This window comes from Capsicum annuum, chromosome 1 (genome assembly GCF_002878395.1).
Source record: "Capsicum annuum cultivar UCD-10X-F1 chromosome 1, UCD10Xv1.1, whole genome shotgun sequence".
Lineage (NCBI taxonomy): Eukaryota > Viridiplantae > Streptophyta > Magnoliopsida > Solanales > Solanaceae > Capsicum > Capsicum annuum.
In genome coordinates, this window is record NC_061111.1 from 205,097,177 (window position 1) to 205,115,522 (window position 18,346).

At 34.7% G+C, this 18,346-nt stretch overlaps 1 protein-coding gene across 1 annotated transcript; it reads right to left on the reverse strand.

Annotated features, from left to right (window-relative positions):
• Nucleotides 1-416: 416 nt before the first annotated feature.
• Nucleotides 417-8,424, reverse strand: LOC107856994 (enhancer of rudimentary homolog). Its single transcript, XM_016701951.2, has 4 exons — nt 8,199-8,424; nt 5,921-6,014; nt 1,246-1,366; nt 417-833 (listed from the first exon to the last, which is right to left on the reverse strand). Exons 1-4 carry the CDS (start codon nt 8,199-8,201, stop codon nt 737-739), a joined length of 315 nt encoding a protein of 104 aa, XP_016557437.1. The 5' UTR covers nt 8,202-8,424; the 3' UTR covers nt 417-736.
• Nucleotides 8,425-18,346: the final 9,922 nt, after the last annotated feature.

The following is an 18,346-nucleotide window of genomic DNA, read 5'->3' on the forward strand; positions in this document are numbered from 1 at the left end:
AGAGGGTCCGAAAATGAGGATTCCTACTTTTCATCTTCCATTTTTCAGCTTAATTTCAGTCCCTTGCATTCCTTCACTACTTCCATATCCTCTTTGCATACAATTATGCATAATTCTTCATGATTTTGAACCTGAAAGTACTAATCATATCTATTAGGCACAAAACGGAATAAAAGCTGAATTATTCTTACAATTCATACTAAAGTTCTTAAACTAAGTCCAAATTTGGGTGCATATTGGTGCTTTGAGCATATAAATATGGCCAAGATCATTGAACAAGACCTATCCAACTTAATAGGCAGCTTTGGGCTTCCTTCCCTTAATATCGTGTATCCCGTCTCAAGTCCAACCAAGATTTTCTCATGCCCACATGTTTGTTCAAGTAACATGTTGACAAGAAAAGAGGCACAGTATCATAGATAAACTTGTATATATATCCAATAGAAGTAGCTGAGAAATATAGTCACTGGCAAGTTTAAATAGCTAGTACAATTTACAGAAGTAAGCAAACTTATAAATTCATGATTCACTGCGAGGCCAGTACAACGTTCAGTTCCGACAACAGTTGGTTTCCCACTTGAAGCTCTTGAGATAGGATATGGATTTCAGGGAAAAGAAGCACATTGTACATAGTTTTTACTCCAGATTGCAACCCGCCAACCGCAGCTCTTTTCTTCATAAAAGCCAACAGGAAATTAACTGAATATGGTTGATAGAGACTAGCCTTTAAGATATATTATCTCTGTGATGCCAGCTTTTTTAGGTGTTGCAACGTTTTCTGCTTTATCCACTGTCGGTCATAGGGCAGGTAAGCCTGGATTGAGTGATCATACCTGCAAGTCATACACGAATGCTGGAATTAGGTAACAATTCAAAGCATAATTGGTACTAAGAATATGAACAATGTGTTCCATCTAGTGTGATGGACCAGGAGCCAATCATCTGATGTTGTACATAGCAGTTCATCCTGTTAATGAACTGAAAGTACAGAAACTCAAGAGGTCAAATGGGAATGTGCTTACAATGTCTTGTGTGTGTTTCAAAATCAATGATAAGAACAGATTTTTTGTGTGAAAAAAGCAGCAGCATTCAAAGACCTGCTCTAAGGGAGCCATATTTACATGTTCATATTTGATGTGTGAATTGAAAAATGTGCAATACTTGTTAACTTTCTCTGGCTTGGGATTCTACACAAGGGGTGGACGGGTGAGCAGGAGGAAGGGAGGGAGGGAGGAAGAAAGGTACACTAATGCACTCATATCAGCAAGGCCATCAATGAAATTGTAAAGATCTGAGATGTCGTAAGTGATTTCTCTGATTGCCGGGTTTAGTTCCTTGAGCTTCCTCTCATACAAACCACAAATTCCTGCACGAAAAAAAAGTTATCATAGAAGTGACTAAAAAGAAGAGGAAGTTTAAGCTTAAATTCCATGCAGATGGTAAAGAATTTATACAAAAAATGAGAGGCCCCTTCGAAAGAAAAATTTAAATCCAATAAACAATGAGCGTAATTGATAAATATGCAAGTAACCATTACTAAAAAATCTCTCCCATCAAATAATACCATATAACTATCCAGTCCAGGTAGCTACTTTTTTTTTAAAACGTATCTCTCATTGTTCTAGTAGAGATTAGAGATGCTTATGGTTAACTTCATGTTCACTTTTTAAGTTTGAATCTGTTTAAGATTTCTGATCTGAATATGATAAATTTTCTCTATTCATTCAGGACTTCTCTTTAATCTTCTTGCATTCTTGGTGGGGTTTTGACTCTCAATGGTTTGAGGTAGGGGTGTGCATCGGTTGGTTCGGTTCGGTTTTACATATTATCGGTTTTCGATTTTAAAATATGCTAAACCAATAACCAAACCAATAAGATATTTCTTATTGGTTTTCGATTTAACCGATAAGAAATTACTTATAAAACAAAAATAGTAGTAACTAACATAAAAAAAATGAATCTTAGTTGCAACCAAAAATCTTACATGATGTATTTTCATTTACAGGAATCTTCAAGTTTGAAGTAAATGTTGTGAGAAATTAAGAGTTTGTATAACTGGTAAAGTTGCTGCCATGTGATCGGGAGGTCACGGGTTCAAGCCTTGGAAACAGCCTCTGGCAGAAATGCAAGGTAAGGCTGCGTACGATACACCCTTGTGGTGGGGCCCTTACTCGGACACCGCGCATAGCGGTAGCTTTAGTGCACCGGGTTGTCCTTTTTTAGGTTTGCTAATTTGTAGAAATTAAAGAGAAACTAAGAGAAATATATAATAAGAATATATATATTCTTATTGGGTTATCGGTTTACTCAATAACCCAATAAGAAAAAATCGAACCGAACCAATAACTCAATATTTTTTTTTATAAAACCATTTAGAAACTGTTAACCCAATAACCCAATAACAACAAAACAATAACATTTTTTTCGATTCAGTTTATCGGTCGGTTCGGTTTTTGCACACCTCTAGTTTGAGGTCAGTTTTATGGTGTGCTATGTTTGCAAACTTGAACAAAAAATTGTTGACTGACCAGAACTCTTCTTTTCATGTTTCTAAATGATTCTTTTTCCTATTCTCATAGATGGCAAAAAAAGAAAGTGGGGGGTTCAAATGATCACATACTGACACTTCATGTCCCAATCCAATTGAAGAAGCTTCAAGGAAAAGGAAAGTCATGCAAACCTAGATCTGTTGTTTGGGGAACATTTTGAGAGGCACAGTAATTCTAATAAAGTTGTTAAAGCAAAATGTCGTCTCGTGATAGAAACTAACCATCTGCTATAAAAAGCTAAAGATACTTCATCAATGAATAATCATATGAATCAGTATCCTAAATTTCCAAACATTAAAACTAGTCGAACACAAATAAGTTTCAACTGATCCAACGGAAGGGGTAACTAACCTTAAGAAATTTGATCAAGCACAAAATAGAAAGTGTTTAGCTCAAGTGATAATTGTAGATGAGTCGCCTTTCTGTTTTGTTAAAAAAGAAGGCTTTAAAAACTTTATGAGTCACAACACCTCAATTTCAAATATTTTTTGTTTCAGTATTGACAAGAGATTGTTATGAACTATGAGTGAAGTTAAAACAATGTTTTCCAGAGAAGAACATTAAGAAATTTGTCTACAACAGATACGTGGATTCTTCGCAAAGAATCAATTATATTTGTCTTACAACTCATTTTATTCACAAAGATTAGAATTTGCATAAAATACTACTTACGTTTGTCTTGCCTCTAAGTCGTAAGGATACTGATATGGCAGTTTTAATTACGAGTGTTTGCTTAATTAGAGTTTGGTAAAGGTGATCACTACACGGTTCATAATGCTAGATCCAATGATTACCTAGTTAGAGAGTATCTAAATGATTGAATAATTGATGAACTAATAAGATAGATGACAAACACCTTCCCGTGAGATGTATGATTCATGTACTTAATCTTATTGGGCAAGATGGTCTAAAAAAGACTTGGTGATTCTCTCAAGAATTAAGAAGTTCAAAGAATGTTGTTAAATTGAAAAGTAAACTGATAAAAAATTATTATGTTTAGATGTTTCTCTTCATTAGACATATTTTATTGTTAGATAGAACACAACAATTTGATAGGGATTCTCACTCTCCAACTCCAACCTTGAGGCTGTTGGTTGGAGTCCCACAGGATCATTCTGCTTATTTCACAATATTCTTTAAACTTCTTAATACTTGATAGAGTCACCAATTTCATTCAAACCATCTTGCATAATAAATATAAAGTATATGTGGAATAGATCACAAATGAAGATGCGAATCATCCATCATATTAGTTCCTAGCATTATCAACCGTAATAGTAACACCTTTTCCAAACTTCAATCAAGTAAATATTTAGTAATAACAATCAATTATCACCCTTATGACTAGAGATAGGACACAGTCTAAGTAGTATTTTACTTAGAAATTAATCTCTATCAATGAAAAGAATTGTAAGACACATATAGTTCATTCTTTCCAAAAAAGTCCAAGTATCTGCTGTAAGACAAATTTTCGAGTATGCTTCTTTGAAGAACTTCTTCAAACTATGTTTCTCTTAATTTAAAAGTTCATAACATTCTTTTGTCAATGTTCTATAAGGAGTTCGATATTGTGACTCTCAAAAAGATTTTAAAGCCTTGCAACGAATCTAAAGGACAACTCATCCACAAGTATCATTTGTGCTAAAGCCCTCCTACTTTGTTCTTGATCAAGTTTTCAAGAGTTAACCACCCCTTCCTTTGCATCATTTTCTAATGGATTGAAAACTTATTTACGTTGGACTAATTTTAAACTGGGAAAAAATAGTATATTGATACATATAATTATTCATTGATGAAGTACCATTAGGTTATATAGCAGTTGCATAAAACATCCCTAAATAAGTTCAGTTTCATTCTGAAAAATGTCGGGAGAGGGCAATGCAAACAAACAATTCTGCATCAACCCCAAACAAGCAGGGTTGTCTATGAGAGCTCATTATTCATGTGCTCCATTTAAGTTCATCTTACATCAAACAGAAGATAATACATAAAAAGGACAGCAATGGGATGAAGAAGACGATATCCAAGAAAGCAAATGCATAATAAAACAAATGGTAGCAAAGGAAAAGAAAACTTAAGAGAGAAGAGAGGGTTATGCTTATGTGAGCTTTACATGCCAATTCCAAGCCAAGATAAAGAAGGGTTAGGGTTAAGTAGAGCATTTAGAGTAGAAAATTGCCATGATGGATTCTCTCGAATATAGAGGTTTCACGTAGCTGACCTCAATTAGTTTGAGATTGAGGCGTAGTTGATTAATAGAGAGATGAGAAGTTGAGAACAACAAAAGATGGCTATTCCAAGTTATGATAACGAGGTGAAACCTTGTTAGTCAAGATAATAACTTTGAAACCCAATACTTCCAGGGAGCAAGACAACTCATGAACACTACCAACTTCTCAAGTACAAATACTTGAGAAAGCTGAGCAGTTAATCATCACAATAAGACATATGAACCTAGTTACTATACCAACAGATCCACCAAAGAAAAACTGCAAGTCAACCTATACCTTACTAAGTCATCTTCTTTTTAAGTTATTTAGCTATACTATATGTTAAGTTCTACTATTATACCAGAACAATGAACCTTCTTGCTTGTCATGGGGTCTATATCAACAGATCCTTGTTAGTATTTTACAATCCTTCAAGAAAGTTACCACCTACGAAATGCCTTGTGAAACGCGAAATGACACCTATAATGCAAAGCAAAAAATTGCAATGTTATGGAGATTCAAGACAACCCTTCCCTTCGACATTAAGATCCTACTCATCCCTAAAGGCTAAAAGTAGGTTCATATAGGTCCCAATTCCTTTCTACTAGCTCATCCCATCATGATATTGATTCTCTATTTGCATTGATTTCCTTTACTTGGAAGTCAAAAGATAGATATCATTCCTATAAGCATCTAGCTCTAGTCCAACATAATTTTTCCACCAAGAAAAGTCTTGGCCATCATAATTTAGAAGTGTGACAAGAAAATGGGAAGTTAAGACTAACATGCTTGAATTAGCCCGACAAAGTTCCTTGAACTTCGATGAGAAGGCAAAGAGCAAGTGTTCGTCGAAGTTCGGAATAAGAGAGAAGGATTTTCTCCTATGGCTGATAATACATGAAATTGTTTGCAAGGACTACAGGAGTAGATTGCAAAATATATGTTGGACTCTAGTTTCAGATTTCAAGCTGCTGATACAAATCCTGTTTATTAATTATGCTTGTGATCTTCACATATTTTCCTCGGTTCGTGCTTTATTTCTAGTTACCAACAGTCCTACATTCAGAGGGGAAAATTGTCTCAAAGCAATTCCATAGGTAATCGGAGAAGGGCAAATATATCCAGAGTGCAATGCAATTATAGCAATGTCGCGGTACATACCATCCATTGCTTGACTTATTGATTCGTAATCCATAAAAGTGCGAGTTGCTCGGTTCTGAGATGTCTGCATCAGAATAATAGTGTGCCTGTTTGCCTGCATAGCCCACAAATAGTCAAATAAATAATGCTAGTAGTTTTTTGCCTTCATCTTGTTCTTGATGTACTTAAGTCATAAGCATCATGCCAATGAGATCATGTTGTCCTCATACGGCACTCCTATTACTAGTAAAATTCAATGTTGTACCACTTATCTTAAATCAGAATGCACAAACAACTTATTCTAAAAATCTTTAAGCACGATTAAGCAGCTATATTCTCTTTGGGGATATCCCAGGATGGAAATACCGTACATAGATTGGGACAGGAATTATGTGCACTAATTTCTCTCAACTGTTAGTAATAGTAGATGATCAGAACTTCCATCTCTAACTAAATCCGTATGGTGTGTCTTTGTATTTTTTTTTTTCACTCAAAAGAAAAGCAACGTGGATAAAGATGTCCTTGTATTCAGAATTTGTTACTTATGTCACATAGAGGATTGGCAACTTTGGGCACCTTAGCTTTTCCAAAAGGTAAAAGCAACATCAAGGATAAGCATCATAACAAAGACCTCTTTCCAGAGAGAGAACATCTTATAAGATAAAGCGATACGTACGCCCAACGATAAGGACCATAGATCACCAAAATATATCTTTCCAATTTGCACTTTAAGAGATCTAAAAGACAAAGTGATCCAGTACATCCAAGAAATAATACTATTTGGTAAAGATGAGAGGGGATAGTATGATGTTGACCAAGTAAAAGGAAGAAAGAGAAAACATATTAAGGCCGCACCAGAATACCTTATGGTGTGTCCATGAGAGAGCAGCAGGATACTGCTACAGAAGAAGCTAATACCATCAATATGAATCAACAAAACGTCCTCATTTTATAGAGCTAAGCCTCTTTCAAATAAGCAAAGACAGGTTAACTGGAGCAGAAGTTCAACCCATTCAAATTATTTCATTTTATTTCACAGTGGAACTTCCTCAAGGAAGTGTTTCTTCACTAGCGGCAAGTTCGAAAACACTATACCCTCAACGACTTTTACTACTATCAAATTTTTAAGTATTGGGTGTATGACTGGTATAATTTCAGATATTCATAGCTAAGATATGGTCATAGCTTCTACTATCGCTTCTCACTTTATCTATCTCCACATCCATCTCCACGTCTATGACCAGTATACCATTACAAGGACCCAAGTACGCATGAATGCATATCATACAACCACCAGCAACTCAAAGATTAGCTTATGCTACAACTCCTTGAAGATGACTCATCTGCATGCTATCGAAACATTGTATGCCTCCCCGGTATATCAAAATCCCAGAAGACGACAAATTTGGGAAAAGATACACACAATAAGAAGACAAATAAAAACTTAATCTAATGCATGGTTTAGGTTTACTCTTCTCTAGAATTTTGAAAAAAAGAATTAATGTATATGTTACTGCTTTAACAGGAAAAAAAAGTAAAGTCTTTCTTGAAAGGAGGAAAAGCGAAAACCTTGTATTGGTGAGTAATAATAGTCCCTCTGCACTTCACTTCAGCCCAGAAACAATAACTAAATCAATAAATTTCAAAAAACAACAAAATGAAAAAGGGACAACTGATTTGCTCATCATTTCAGCTAATGTACTTCTATAATATGTCAACCACCACATTGCAGTACAACAACTGTAGATACATCCTCTCTGGAACATAGTTGGTCCAAATCTGCTCTTTTTTTAATTAGTGCGTAAAACTGCTATTCTAACCGTTTTGCTACCATAAAGTTCATAATGGCACAACGACGGTTAACAGGTATAACACAAGATGGCCCCCGACACCATAGTTATCAAAAACAAATAGCATGAAGATTTGCACCCAAAGGTGTGGTCTAGTGGTCAATAAAATAGTCCGGACACCATGAGGTCACCGTTCAAATGCCAACAGATAAATAAACAATAGAGGGGTCGGTTGGTGTGAGGTATAAGGTATAACCAGCTCGCGATAAAATGACAGATTATTTTAATCCTATATTTGGTTGGATGTATTAGTTAATCCAGAGATTATTTATCTGTCCATTAAGAAACTTAAATACACCCACAAATTGAAGAAAGAAAAACAAAAAAATAGGAACCCTAACAATCGTGTTGGGTCAAAATATTACAAACAAATTCACAAAAAATTATTCTAAGGAAGGAGGAAGCATAAAAAACAATGTAGGAATAGGAAAAAATAAAAATAACATTACCATTTACGAATGATTAACGATAAATAACCCCTATATTTGCTGAAATTTTTTCCAAGCAGAGAAATGAAAACCCGCAAGGAAGAAAGAAGGGGAACGGCGGTTTTAATAAGCGACAAATCGTTCCGTCACAGCGTTGTTGTTGACGGGACACCTTATAATTTTGAAAAAACCACCTTTTTGGTCAATGAAAAATCTATATGCAAATGGAAAAAGGAATTTTAGTAATTCTGTAAGGATTCTTTTTTTATTTTCTTCTATTTCTAATTTCTTTAAAGGAGAATGCTCAAATTTACCCCTTTATTTTAAAAATTAATAAAATATATCTTTATTATATTTTGAGATTAAATTTATATTTGTTGTCATATTTGAGGTCAAATTTATCCCTTTACTTTGAAAAACTGGTTAAGTATATCTTTCGTTGTTATATTTTGGAGAGGCATAATTATCCTTGATGTCATACTTTATGACCAAATTTACCCTCTTTATTAAGGATTTTTCCACATGTACCATTCCTTTCCACATGTACCATTCCTTAAATAGAAAAACTCAAATCAATATTAAATATCAATTTCTTAAAAAATAAAACACTCTAATCTAACCCGCTCGATCCGACTCACAAAATACCCAAATAACTAATTGTTTGTTTACAAATGAACAAAAAGTAAAATTGCATATGATAATGCAGAAGCATGGGACTAGAGAAAATGTCTATTATAAGTTCTGCTCCTATTTCAGTTACGTTCAAATTTCAAAATTTGGTATGCAATTCTATGTCAATCTAGATTATAGAATCAGTGGATAAACTTTCTAAGCAAATACATGCTGAATTTGTGTGATTCAAATTGTATATAAAGATATAAGAATAACGATATGTCACGATTGACACATAAAGAGACATCTTAACTCAATCATCAAAATAAATATCTAGTGAGCGTAATTTGTTGCATTTGACTGCTAAGTGCCATTTTTCATGAGATTCGCATTGATTCAGATCCATGAACTGAGGGAGGGATATATTTATTTGTGTTTGCACTGATGTAAAATTATTTTTATGGGCTATGCTCTAATAAATATCTAGTAGTTGGGGATATATTTGTTTTTGTGTTTTTTGTGATTTGAGTTGGGTCGGGCGAGTTAGATTAGAGTGTGTATTTTTAGAAATGAGGCATTTAAAGTTGATTTTGGCTTTTTCGTTCAAGGAATTGTACATATGAAAAATTCTTAACGAGTGTAAATTTGATCCTAAAGGATGAAATTAAGGACAAATTCTTTGACCCCAAAGTAAGATAAAAGGTATATTTAGCTATATTTTTTAAATTAAGAAGTAAATTAGCACAACCCGAGCCGAGGCCTCGGCCGCGACAGGCGTCCTGAACCATCAAGGCCCGAGAGATCCTTGTAACGGCCCAACCCACTAGTGATATTGTCCGCTTTGGGCCTAGGCCCATATGGCTTTAAAATGTGTCACTAGGGAGTAAGGCTTGCCTACTTATATACCCCACATCCCTCCTGTTTTTTACCAATGTGGGACTCCTTATCCTAAGTTGGGGCATTACATACACCTCCCTTATGGACTCAGTGTCCTCGCTGAGGTTTGCCCCACCAAATGAGATTTGCCTAGACTTAGGACTTAGGTTTGACCCGTCTAACCGGGATTTACCTAAACTCAGTTTGAACTCTGGTTCACATTGATAGAGCTGACATAAGAGTGACTCTGATACCATTTTTATCACGCCTCGAGCGGAGGCCTTGGCCACAATGGGCATCCCGATCCACAAGGGCTCGAGAGACCCCATAACATGCTATCATGAACATAATTCATATAAAATAAAGGTGCAAAAGTTAAATTAAATCCAAGTTGATCTTATGATCAAAATATGCCAATGAAGTTATGACAGTACAATACTCAATCCTGTATACAAAGCCATTACTGAAAACTAGCTGTCTAGGCCGAGACAAGGCCCCCGGCTGGACCATAAACTGAAAGAGTAAACATATGAATAAATTGCCTTTCGGAAGATGGATGGTTCACCAACTCTGTCATATTCCAAATTTTTTACTGATGTGATGGATCACGGGACTGTGCCTCAGAACCTGTACTATGGGGGGTTAATACTTGGAAAGTATTTGTATGCAGAACAATCCAAAAATAATGTATATTTCATATAAAATAATCGAGAACATTGTGAAAACAATTTATCATAATCTAGGTAAAAACACATAGGCATAATATAAAGAGCTTCAATTCATACTTGTAAAACATTAACTCAAGTCTTTGTTTTAGTTCTTAACTAGATGGTGCACCCTATAAACATAGTACCCATGGGTTATATGGGTCCACCATTAACTCGGCGGCCAAGACCTCAATCCGATTTTGCAGCAAGGATTGGAGTATCATGAAAAAGTATGTCCACTTACCGACATACCATGTTATCCCACTTGCCGACATACCATGTTATCCCACTTGCCGAATAGCATATCATAAAATCCGTATCGACAAAATACAGTTTCGGTCTATGAGTTATCTGAACTTATGCCGTCTTTAGGTAACCAGTTAGCTCTCTTTAAGATCAATTTTAATCCTTTAAAATCATGCTTCATGTTTTTAAACATTTATCTCTTTCGTGTTAAGGGCAACCTGTGATAGGTATCATCATACCTAGACTTGCAAGCCATATCATGTAATGTCATATTCATAGCCCTTTTATTTAAAAACACATTAATGACCACCCAAAAGATTTAAACATCATATGGGAGTTCTAATTTCAAAATAACATATGAAACTTAAGCGAAACATTCTCTTTTCAATTCTTTAACATGTGGTGGCCAATTCTTATATAAAACACATGGAATTCTTCATTAGGAAATAAGAGCATTTAGAATAATAATCACCTCTTTGAAAAATATGTAAAATAACCATGCATAATAGATAAAGAGACATTTAAAATTCAAGAATTATCATCATTCATAAAACAACCCCAATACTAGTCATACATAAATTTCATGATCGAAAAAGGGGACTTAATAGTTCATACTCTCAACCCATTTCACAATTCATAGTATGCTAAGACTATAAATTTCATCACGTGAGAGGAAATTTCATAAATCATTCTCATAAATCACTTTTCGAAAATCATATCATATATGCACATGATTATAACTCAAGTTTATGGGAAACCCCCATGATAAATGCATACTTTCATCAAAATGGGTTCATGATGCATGCTCTTCAAACAGTTTTCAAGATCTATTACATATACATCTTTAAAGTTTGTTAAAATGTTAAATTTACGCTCATGATAGTTAGAATAGTCCCACATACCTTTTTTTAGATGAACAAACTTTGAGATATTTTGAAACTAAGCCTTGAAAGTATGGGTTTTGAAAGAAACCTTAACTTCTTTCTCTCTTGAGAGTGGAGAGGAGAATGAGCAATTAAAAACTGACATATAATGGCCAATTAGCATTTAAAGTGTGATTTAAGTCGTGGGGATAGGGTTTGAGGTGAGAAAAAGACCAAAATTCCCCGAAAGAAACTGAATAAAAATTACAAGATTTTTCATGACTTAGTTGATAGCTTATCAATAAGTTAATGGCTTATCATCTTATTCATCAACATCTAGCTGGGCTTAGACACTTTCTGGTTAAGGTTGATGACTTAGTAGATAGCTTATCAAATAGTTTATGGATTATCAACTTAGTCATCACCTTCTCTAACTGATTTAAGGTATTTTCTAGTTAAGCCTGACGACTAGGCTGAAAGCTCATCACTTAGTTGACTGCTTATCACTCAAGTCGTCACCTTGTTGGCAGACAGATACTCTGAAGTTAAATAAGTATAACCTTCTACTACAATATTGTATTAAGGTGAAACCATATCGTTAGAAATAATAGTCGAAGATCTTTCATTTGATATATAGTAGGTCACCTAACTCGTCATATTCTAAGAGTAATAGTCGTTGGAAGTTGATCCAAGTTGGAACGTTCAGTAAATTCAATCGGCAGAAATGTTCTCAACTTGACTTTGAATTAGGTGATTTTTATGATCTCACTCGACCTCAAAAGATGTTTCCACACTTTAGATTTGATCATCATCTTATATTGACATAGAATCATTGGTTAGGGTCTATATATGTAGAAATGATGGTTCAAATTCTAGCCCAAAAATGTGGGGTGTTACATTATCATCCCTTGGAATCATTCATCCTCGAATGATGGGTAGGAACTTGTTGAAGTTATAAAAGTATGGAATAAAGGACGTAACCCTACATTAGGAATTTTTCTCAATGAAACATACATAGGCATTCAAGAGAGAAAAGTTCCATGACATTATCAAATTAATCCCGCAAGCACGAATCATGAAATAACAAGACATGACATAGACATATCTTGGCATGTGTTCTATGGTAGGTGATCATAACATTGTAAGGCATGAATTTTCCTAAGAATCCCGATCTAATTAAGATCGGTGCAAGACATAAAATGAGATTATTGTGGGATATAAGAATAGATTAGAAACATTCTCTATCTCAAATGATACGTCTAATGGTATTTAAATTTTGCGATGCTTCTCAACTATGCTTTCAGCTATGAGTACCACATTTTAACATCTCAATCTTATAATTTCCCCGCTAAATACATGGCTACAAGATCTTGAGTCTAACTACATATTACTTCCATGTTGAAGCCTAACCTAGAGTAAAAAGGTGCTAGCTTAAGCTATAGGACCTATACTCTACATCCCTTTAAAAATATTACTTCACCTTATCACTATAATCAAACAACTTGTAGGTCTTAAATCGATGAGTACTAACCACATAGCACATTGGTTTGTGTATCTATCAATCACAACATTCAAGCCTATCTCTACTACACCCATTTTATAGTCCCCCCCCACTAAAAACCAGCAACTTCAATCATTCTCACAAAGATTAGTATCCCCTTCCTAACTATTTTACATAACAAAAGTTCATCTCCCTCTTCCCTCTTCACCTATAACCATAACCTGAGTAGCCACACACAAATTTTATCCTTAAAGAACATCCACTCCTATATCTAAAACATTACTTCGCTGTTATTATCACTATCATTCTAATATAAGAAAGGTCATTCAGGGACTAGAAACCACCTAGATCATATGTAAAGGGTTGTTTGAGAATATACATAAAGTAGCGTGAGTACTTCAGACTAGGCATAATGAGAGACATGAGTGCATACATCATGAGCTATATAGCGTAAAGCCGAAATTCATATATTCAAGGGATAAGAGAAGGATTGCTGCAAAAAACTATAGCTTCTCAATTTAAGAGTTAAAAAAGACCATAAGCTAGATAAACTTTATATCTCTGGGCTAGACCCGACATAAAATGAATCGGTATATATAAAAAGCATAGTTTCTTAGAACTAAGCATAATATGAAACATGGATTTATGGATCATGAGCAATCATAACATGGAGCTTGAATACTTGGAAGCATGGATTCCTGAGAGACGTTATTACTTCTAGTTCAGGGGTTGGAGCATGGACATAATTTGTATAGAGAACTCGGACCTTTATCATAGATATAATTTGAATACACAAGACATTGGTAGAATGTCTTCTTGATCCGAAGTAGGAGAATTTTACTAGAATACGAATAGAGTTATCATGGTCCTTCCCAGTTCATGATCTCCCCCTTAGGTAAAAGGTCACCATTCTAGACTTGAGGCCTCTCATTAAATCTACAAGCACAACACTCAACACAATGGGGTTACCACCATTCACGTGAACGCCAAACTCCCCTAATAGTTATAATATGAAGACACTACCCTTCAGGGATACTAATCTTAACTTTTGCAAGGTTCTATAAGTATCACCCTATAACTCACACTCTTATAAGAATACACATTCACCTTTCTTAAGACAAAACAATCAATTCTTCACTACTTAGTATACTAGCATTACACCTCTAATTGCATATCCTCACAACTTAATAATGTTTTTAAAACTAGACCAAGAGCTCACATCATCTATCTATATTTCCCTTAATTCAGCTCTAAATAACACCATATAGCAACTCTCTAGCATTCTCCATATTAAAAAATTCAAGAACATGAACTAGGCACACATGATACTTATACACTTAGGACCTCACCTCACAACAAGCTATCTGGGGTACAACTTATTCTTATAAGCCCAACGCTCTTAGCTACCTAGTGACTCAATCGTAATTCATTATTTTAACACTAATTCTCATGTATATATATCATAATTTTTCCATTCAAGTTTTCCACAAGTTTCCAACCTAGGCTATGGCACACATAAAATCAAGCCTACTATCTTACTCCCATAATTCTCGTATCACTACCCTTTAGTTAACATTTTTACCTCCACAATCCATATCTAAAGTCCAAACCTAGTGTCTAGCACCAATCATGTACAACCGATGAAACATCCTACATAATATACTAGTCCACCGAATAGAGAACTCAACTTAAATTCTTTATTTCTTTACAAGCACATTTTCCTTCACAATGTTAGTACTATACTTTAATATTTATTACATGCTTTTTCACATACTGTACTAGGTTACAACCACTAGAGAAAAGAGAATCAAGGGGGGTAAAGTCACATAATAAGAATAGTAGACCTTACTCTTATTCTATTACCCATTACTATCTATTAATATATTATACTTTCTCACATCATATCCACTTACCATACATACATCCTAACTACCTTTAAAATTCTATAACTATCAATGAGTTCCACCTTCTTATATTTCCTAATTGAATGGAAAATTATAAATTACAAGCCAATCTACCCTTTCAGTCACAACCTAATATTAATTTTTCTACTATACTAATTATGAATTATGAGTTCTTTCCCTCTTTCAACTAAGTTCTATTATCATAACTAATCACATCCTCTTTAGATACCATAAATCTATAATAGTGCTACAACTTTAGCCAATTACCATAAAAGATCATACCATCCACTACTCAAAAGTTACATAACTACAACTACCTTTCACTCAAGAGTTACCTTCACTCTAGTTTTTAAACTTATGACTTCATACCACTAACTTTGGGACAATCTTACTACTCATAGATTTTAACACCTTAACATATACTACCACTCGAATGAAAATACTGTCCTAATATTTTGCTATGTGTCATTTCCCTTAAGTGTGACATATGTATCAATGCTTTTGAAAAGGGTTTGAATACACTTCTTACCTCTGGCTCAAATGCATGATTAATATAATAGGGGTATACACTTGAGTCAATACACTTGATGCACTGATGGACTCCTCTCAAGTCCTGGTGCTATTTCATAACTGTATGGATAAATCAATCAAAAATAACCACATCGTTAGGAATCTAAACTTTTGAACTTGGACTACCTCGACAATGAGGCATGACCTAAAAAATTTGAGAAAATAAGAAATTTGGATGACTTTCATATAGATAACACTAGTGCACTATATAAAGTATGAAAAATTGGAAAACATTTCCAAAATGACCACCTCCAGATTATAAATATGGTGCACAACACACCCATAAGCAAGACTCTACTAGATATGACTTCGTAGACACCCTGGGTTTATGAACCATGCTCTGATACATTCTTGCCACAAACCGAGTCGAGGCCCTGGTAGTAACAGGCATCCCAAATCATTAAGACTCGAGAGACCCCTGTAATAGCCTAACCCACTAGTGATATTGTCCGTTTTGGGCCTAGGCCTGCATAGCTTTAAAATATGTCACTAGTGAGTAAGGCTTACTTACTTATATACCCAACATCCCTCTTGTGTTTTGCTAACCTTGGACTTCTTATCCTAAGTTAGGGCGTTACATACACCCCCCTTATGGACTCAGCATCCACGCTAAGGTTTGCCCTACCAACTGGAATTTGCCTAGACTTAGGATTGAGGTTTGACCCGCCTAACTAGGATTTTCCTAAACTCAGTTTGTACTATGATCCACATCAACAGGGATGACACAGAAGTGGTTCTGAGACCATTATTATAATGACCCGAGAGGGGGCCCTAGCCGCAATGGGCATCCCGATCCACGAGGGCTTGAGAGACCCCATAACATGCATGAACATAATTCATATGAAATAAAGGTGTGAAATTTAAATTAAATCCAAGTTGATCTTATGATCAAAATATGTCAATGAAGATATGACATTACAATACTCAAATCCCGTCTACAAAGCCATTACTGAAAACTAGCTGTCTAGGCCGGGACAAGGCCCCTGGATGGACCATAAAGTGAAAGAGTAAACATATGAATAAATTGCCTTCTGGAAGGTGGATGGCTCACCAACTCTGTCATATCCCATATATTCTACTGATGTGATGGACCACAAGACTGTGGCTCAGAACCTGTACTATAGGGGGTCAATACTTGGAAAGTTTTTGTATACAATCCAAAAATAATGTATATTTCATGTAAAATAATTGAGATCATTGTGAAAATAATTTATCATAATAAAGGTAAAAACACATGGCCGTAATATAAAGAGCTTCAATTCATTCTTGTAAAACATTGACTCAACTCTTTATTTTAGTTCTGAGCTAGATGGTGCACCCTACAAACATAGTACTGATGGACTATATGGATCCGCCATTAACTCATCGGCAAAGGCCCCAGTACGAGTTTTCCACAAGGATTGGAGTATCATAAAAAAGTATGCCCACTTGCCGACATACCATGTTATCCCACTTGCCGAATAACATATCATAAAACTCGTATCGATAAAACACAAGTTTGGGTTATGAGTTAGCTGAACTCATGCCTTCTTTGGGTAACCACTTAGCTCTTTTTAAGCCCAGTTTTCGTTTTTTAAAATCGTGCTTCATGCTATTAAAAATTTATCTCTTTCTTTTTAAGGGTAACCCGTGATAGGTATTGTCATACCTAGACTTGTAAGCCTTATCATGTCATGTCATATTAATAGACCTTTCATTCAAAAACACTTTAATGACCATCCAAAAGATTTAAACATCATATGAGAGTTCTTATTTCCAAATAACATATGAAACTTATGTGAAACACTCTCTTTTCAATACTTTAACACGTGTTGGCCAATTCTTACATAAAACACATGTAAATTTTCATTAGGAAACAAGAGCATTTAGAATAATAATCACCTTTTTGAAAAACATGTAAAATAACCATGCATAATAAATAAAGAGGAATTTAAAACTCAAGAATTATCATCATTCATGAAACAACCCCAACACTAGACATACATAAATCTCATGATTGAAAAATAGGACTTATAGTTCATGCTCTTACCCCATTTCATAATTCATAACACGTTAAGGCCATAAATTTCATCATGTGAGAGGGAATTTCATAAATCATGCTCATAAATCACTTTATGAAACTCATATCATATATGCACATGATTATAACTCAAGTTTATGAAAAGTCTCCATGATAAATGCATACTTTCATCATAATGGGTTCATAATGCATGCTCTTCAAATGGTTTTAAAAACCCATTACATATACATATATATACATCTTTAAAGCTTGGTAAAATTTTAAATTTATTTCCATGAGAGTTAGGATAGTCCCACATAACTTTTCTTGATGAACAAACTTTGAGATATTTGAATCTAAGCCTTAAAAGTATGGGTTTTGAAAGAAACCCTAATTTCTTTCTCTCTTGAGAGTGGAGAGGAGAATGAGCGATGGGAAACTGATATATAATGGGCAATTGGCATTTAAAGTGTGATTTAAGTTGTGAGGGTGGGGTTTGAGGTGAGGAAAAGATTAAAATACCCTGAAAGTAACTGAATAAAAATTGCAGAAATTTTCAGTTGATGACTTAGTTGATAGCTTATCAACAAGTTAATGGCTTATCAACTTAGTCATCAACTTCTAGCTGGGCTTTGACATTTTGTGGTTAAGGTTGATGACTTAGTTGATAGCTTGTGAACTAGTTTATGGATTATCAACTTAGTCATTTTTTTTTAACTGATTTAGGGTATTTTTTTGGTTAAGGCTGACAACTACGTTGATAGCTCATCACTTAGTTGACAACTTTTCACTCAAGTCGTCACCTTGATGGCAGACAGATACTCCAAAGTAAAATAAGTATTACTCTCTACTCTAATATCATATTAAGATGAAACCATATGCATTGAAAAT

What these genes read in the sequence shown, in the direction of transcription:
- LOC107856994 (XM_016701951.2), bottom strand. An exon ending in AATAAGTCAAGCAATGGATG is followed by an intron (nt 1,367 to 5,920) that starts GTATGTACCGCG and finishes TTTTTCGTGCAG; the next exon opens with GAATTTGTGGTTTGTATGAG. An exon ending in GCTGATATGAGTGCATTAGT is followed by an intron (nt 834 to 1,245) that starts GTACCTTTCTTC and finishes TATGACTTGCAG; the next exon opens with GTATGATCACTCAATCCAGG.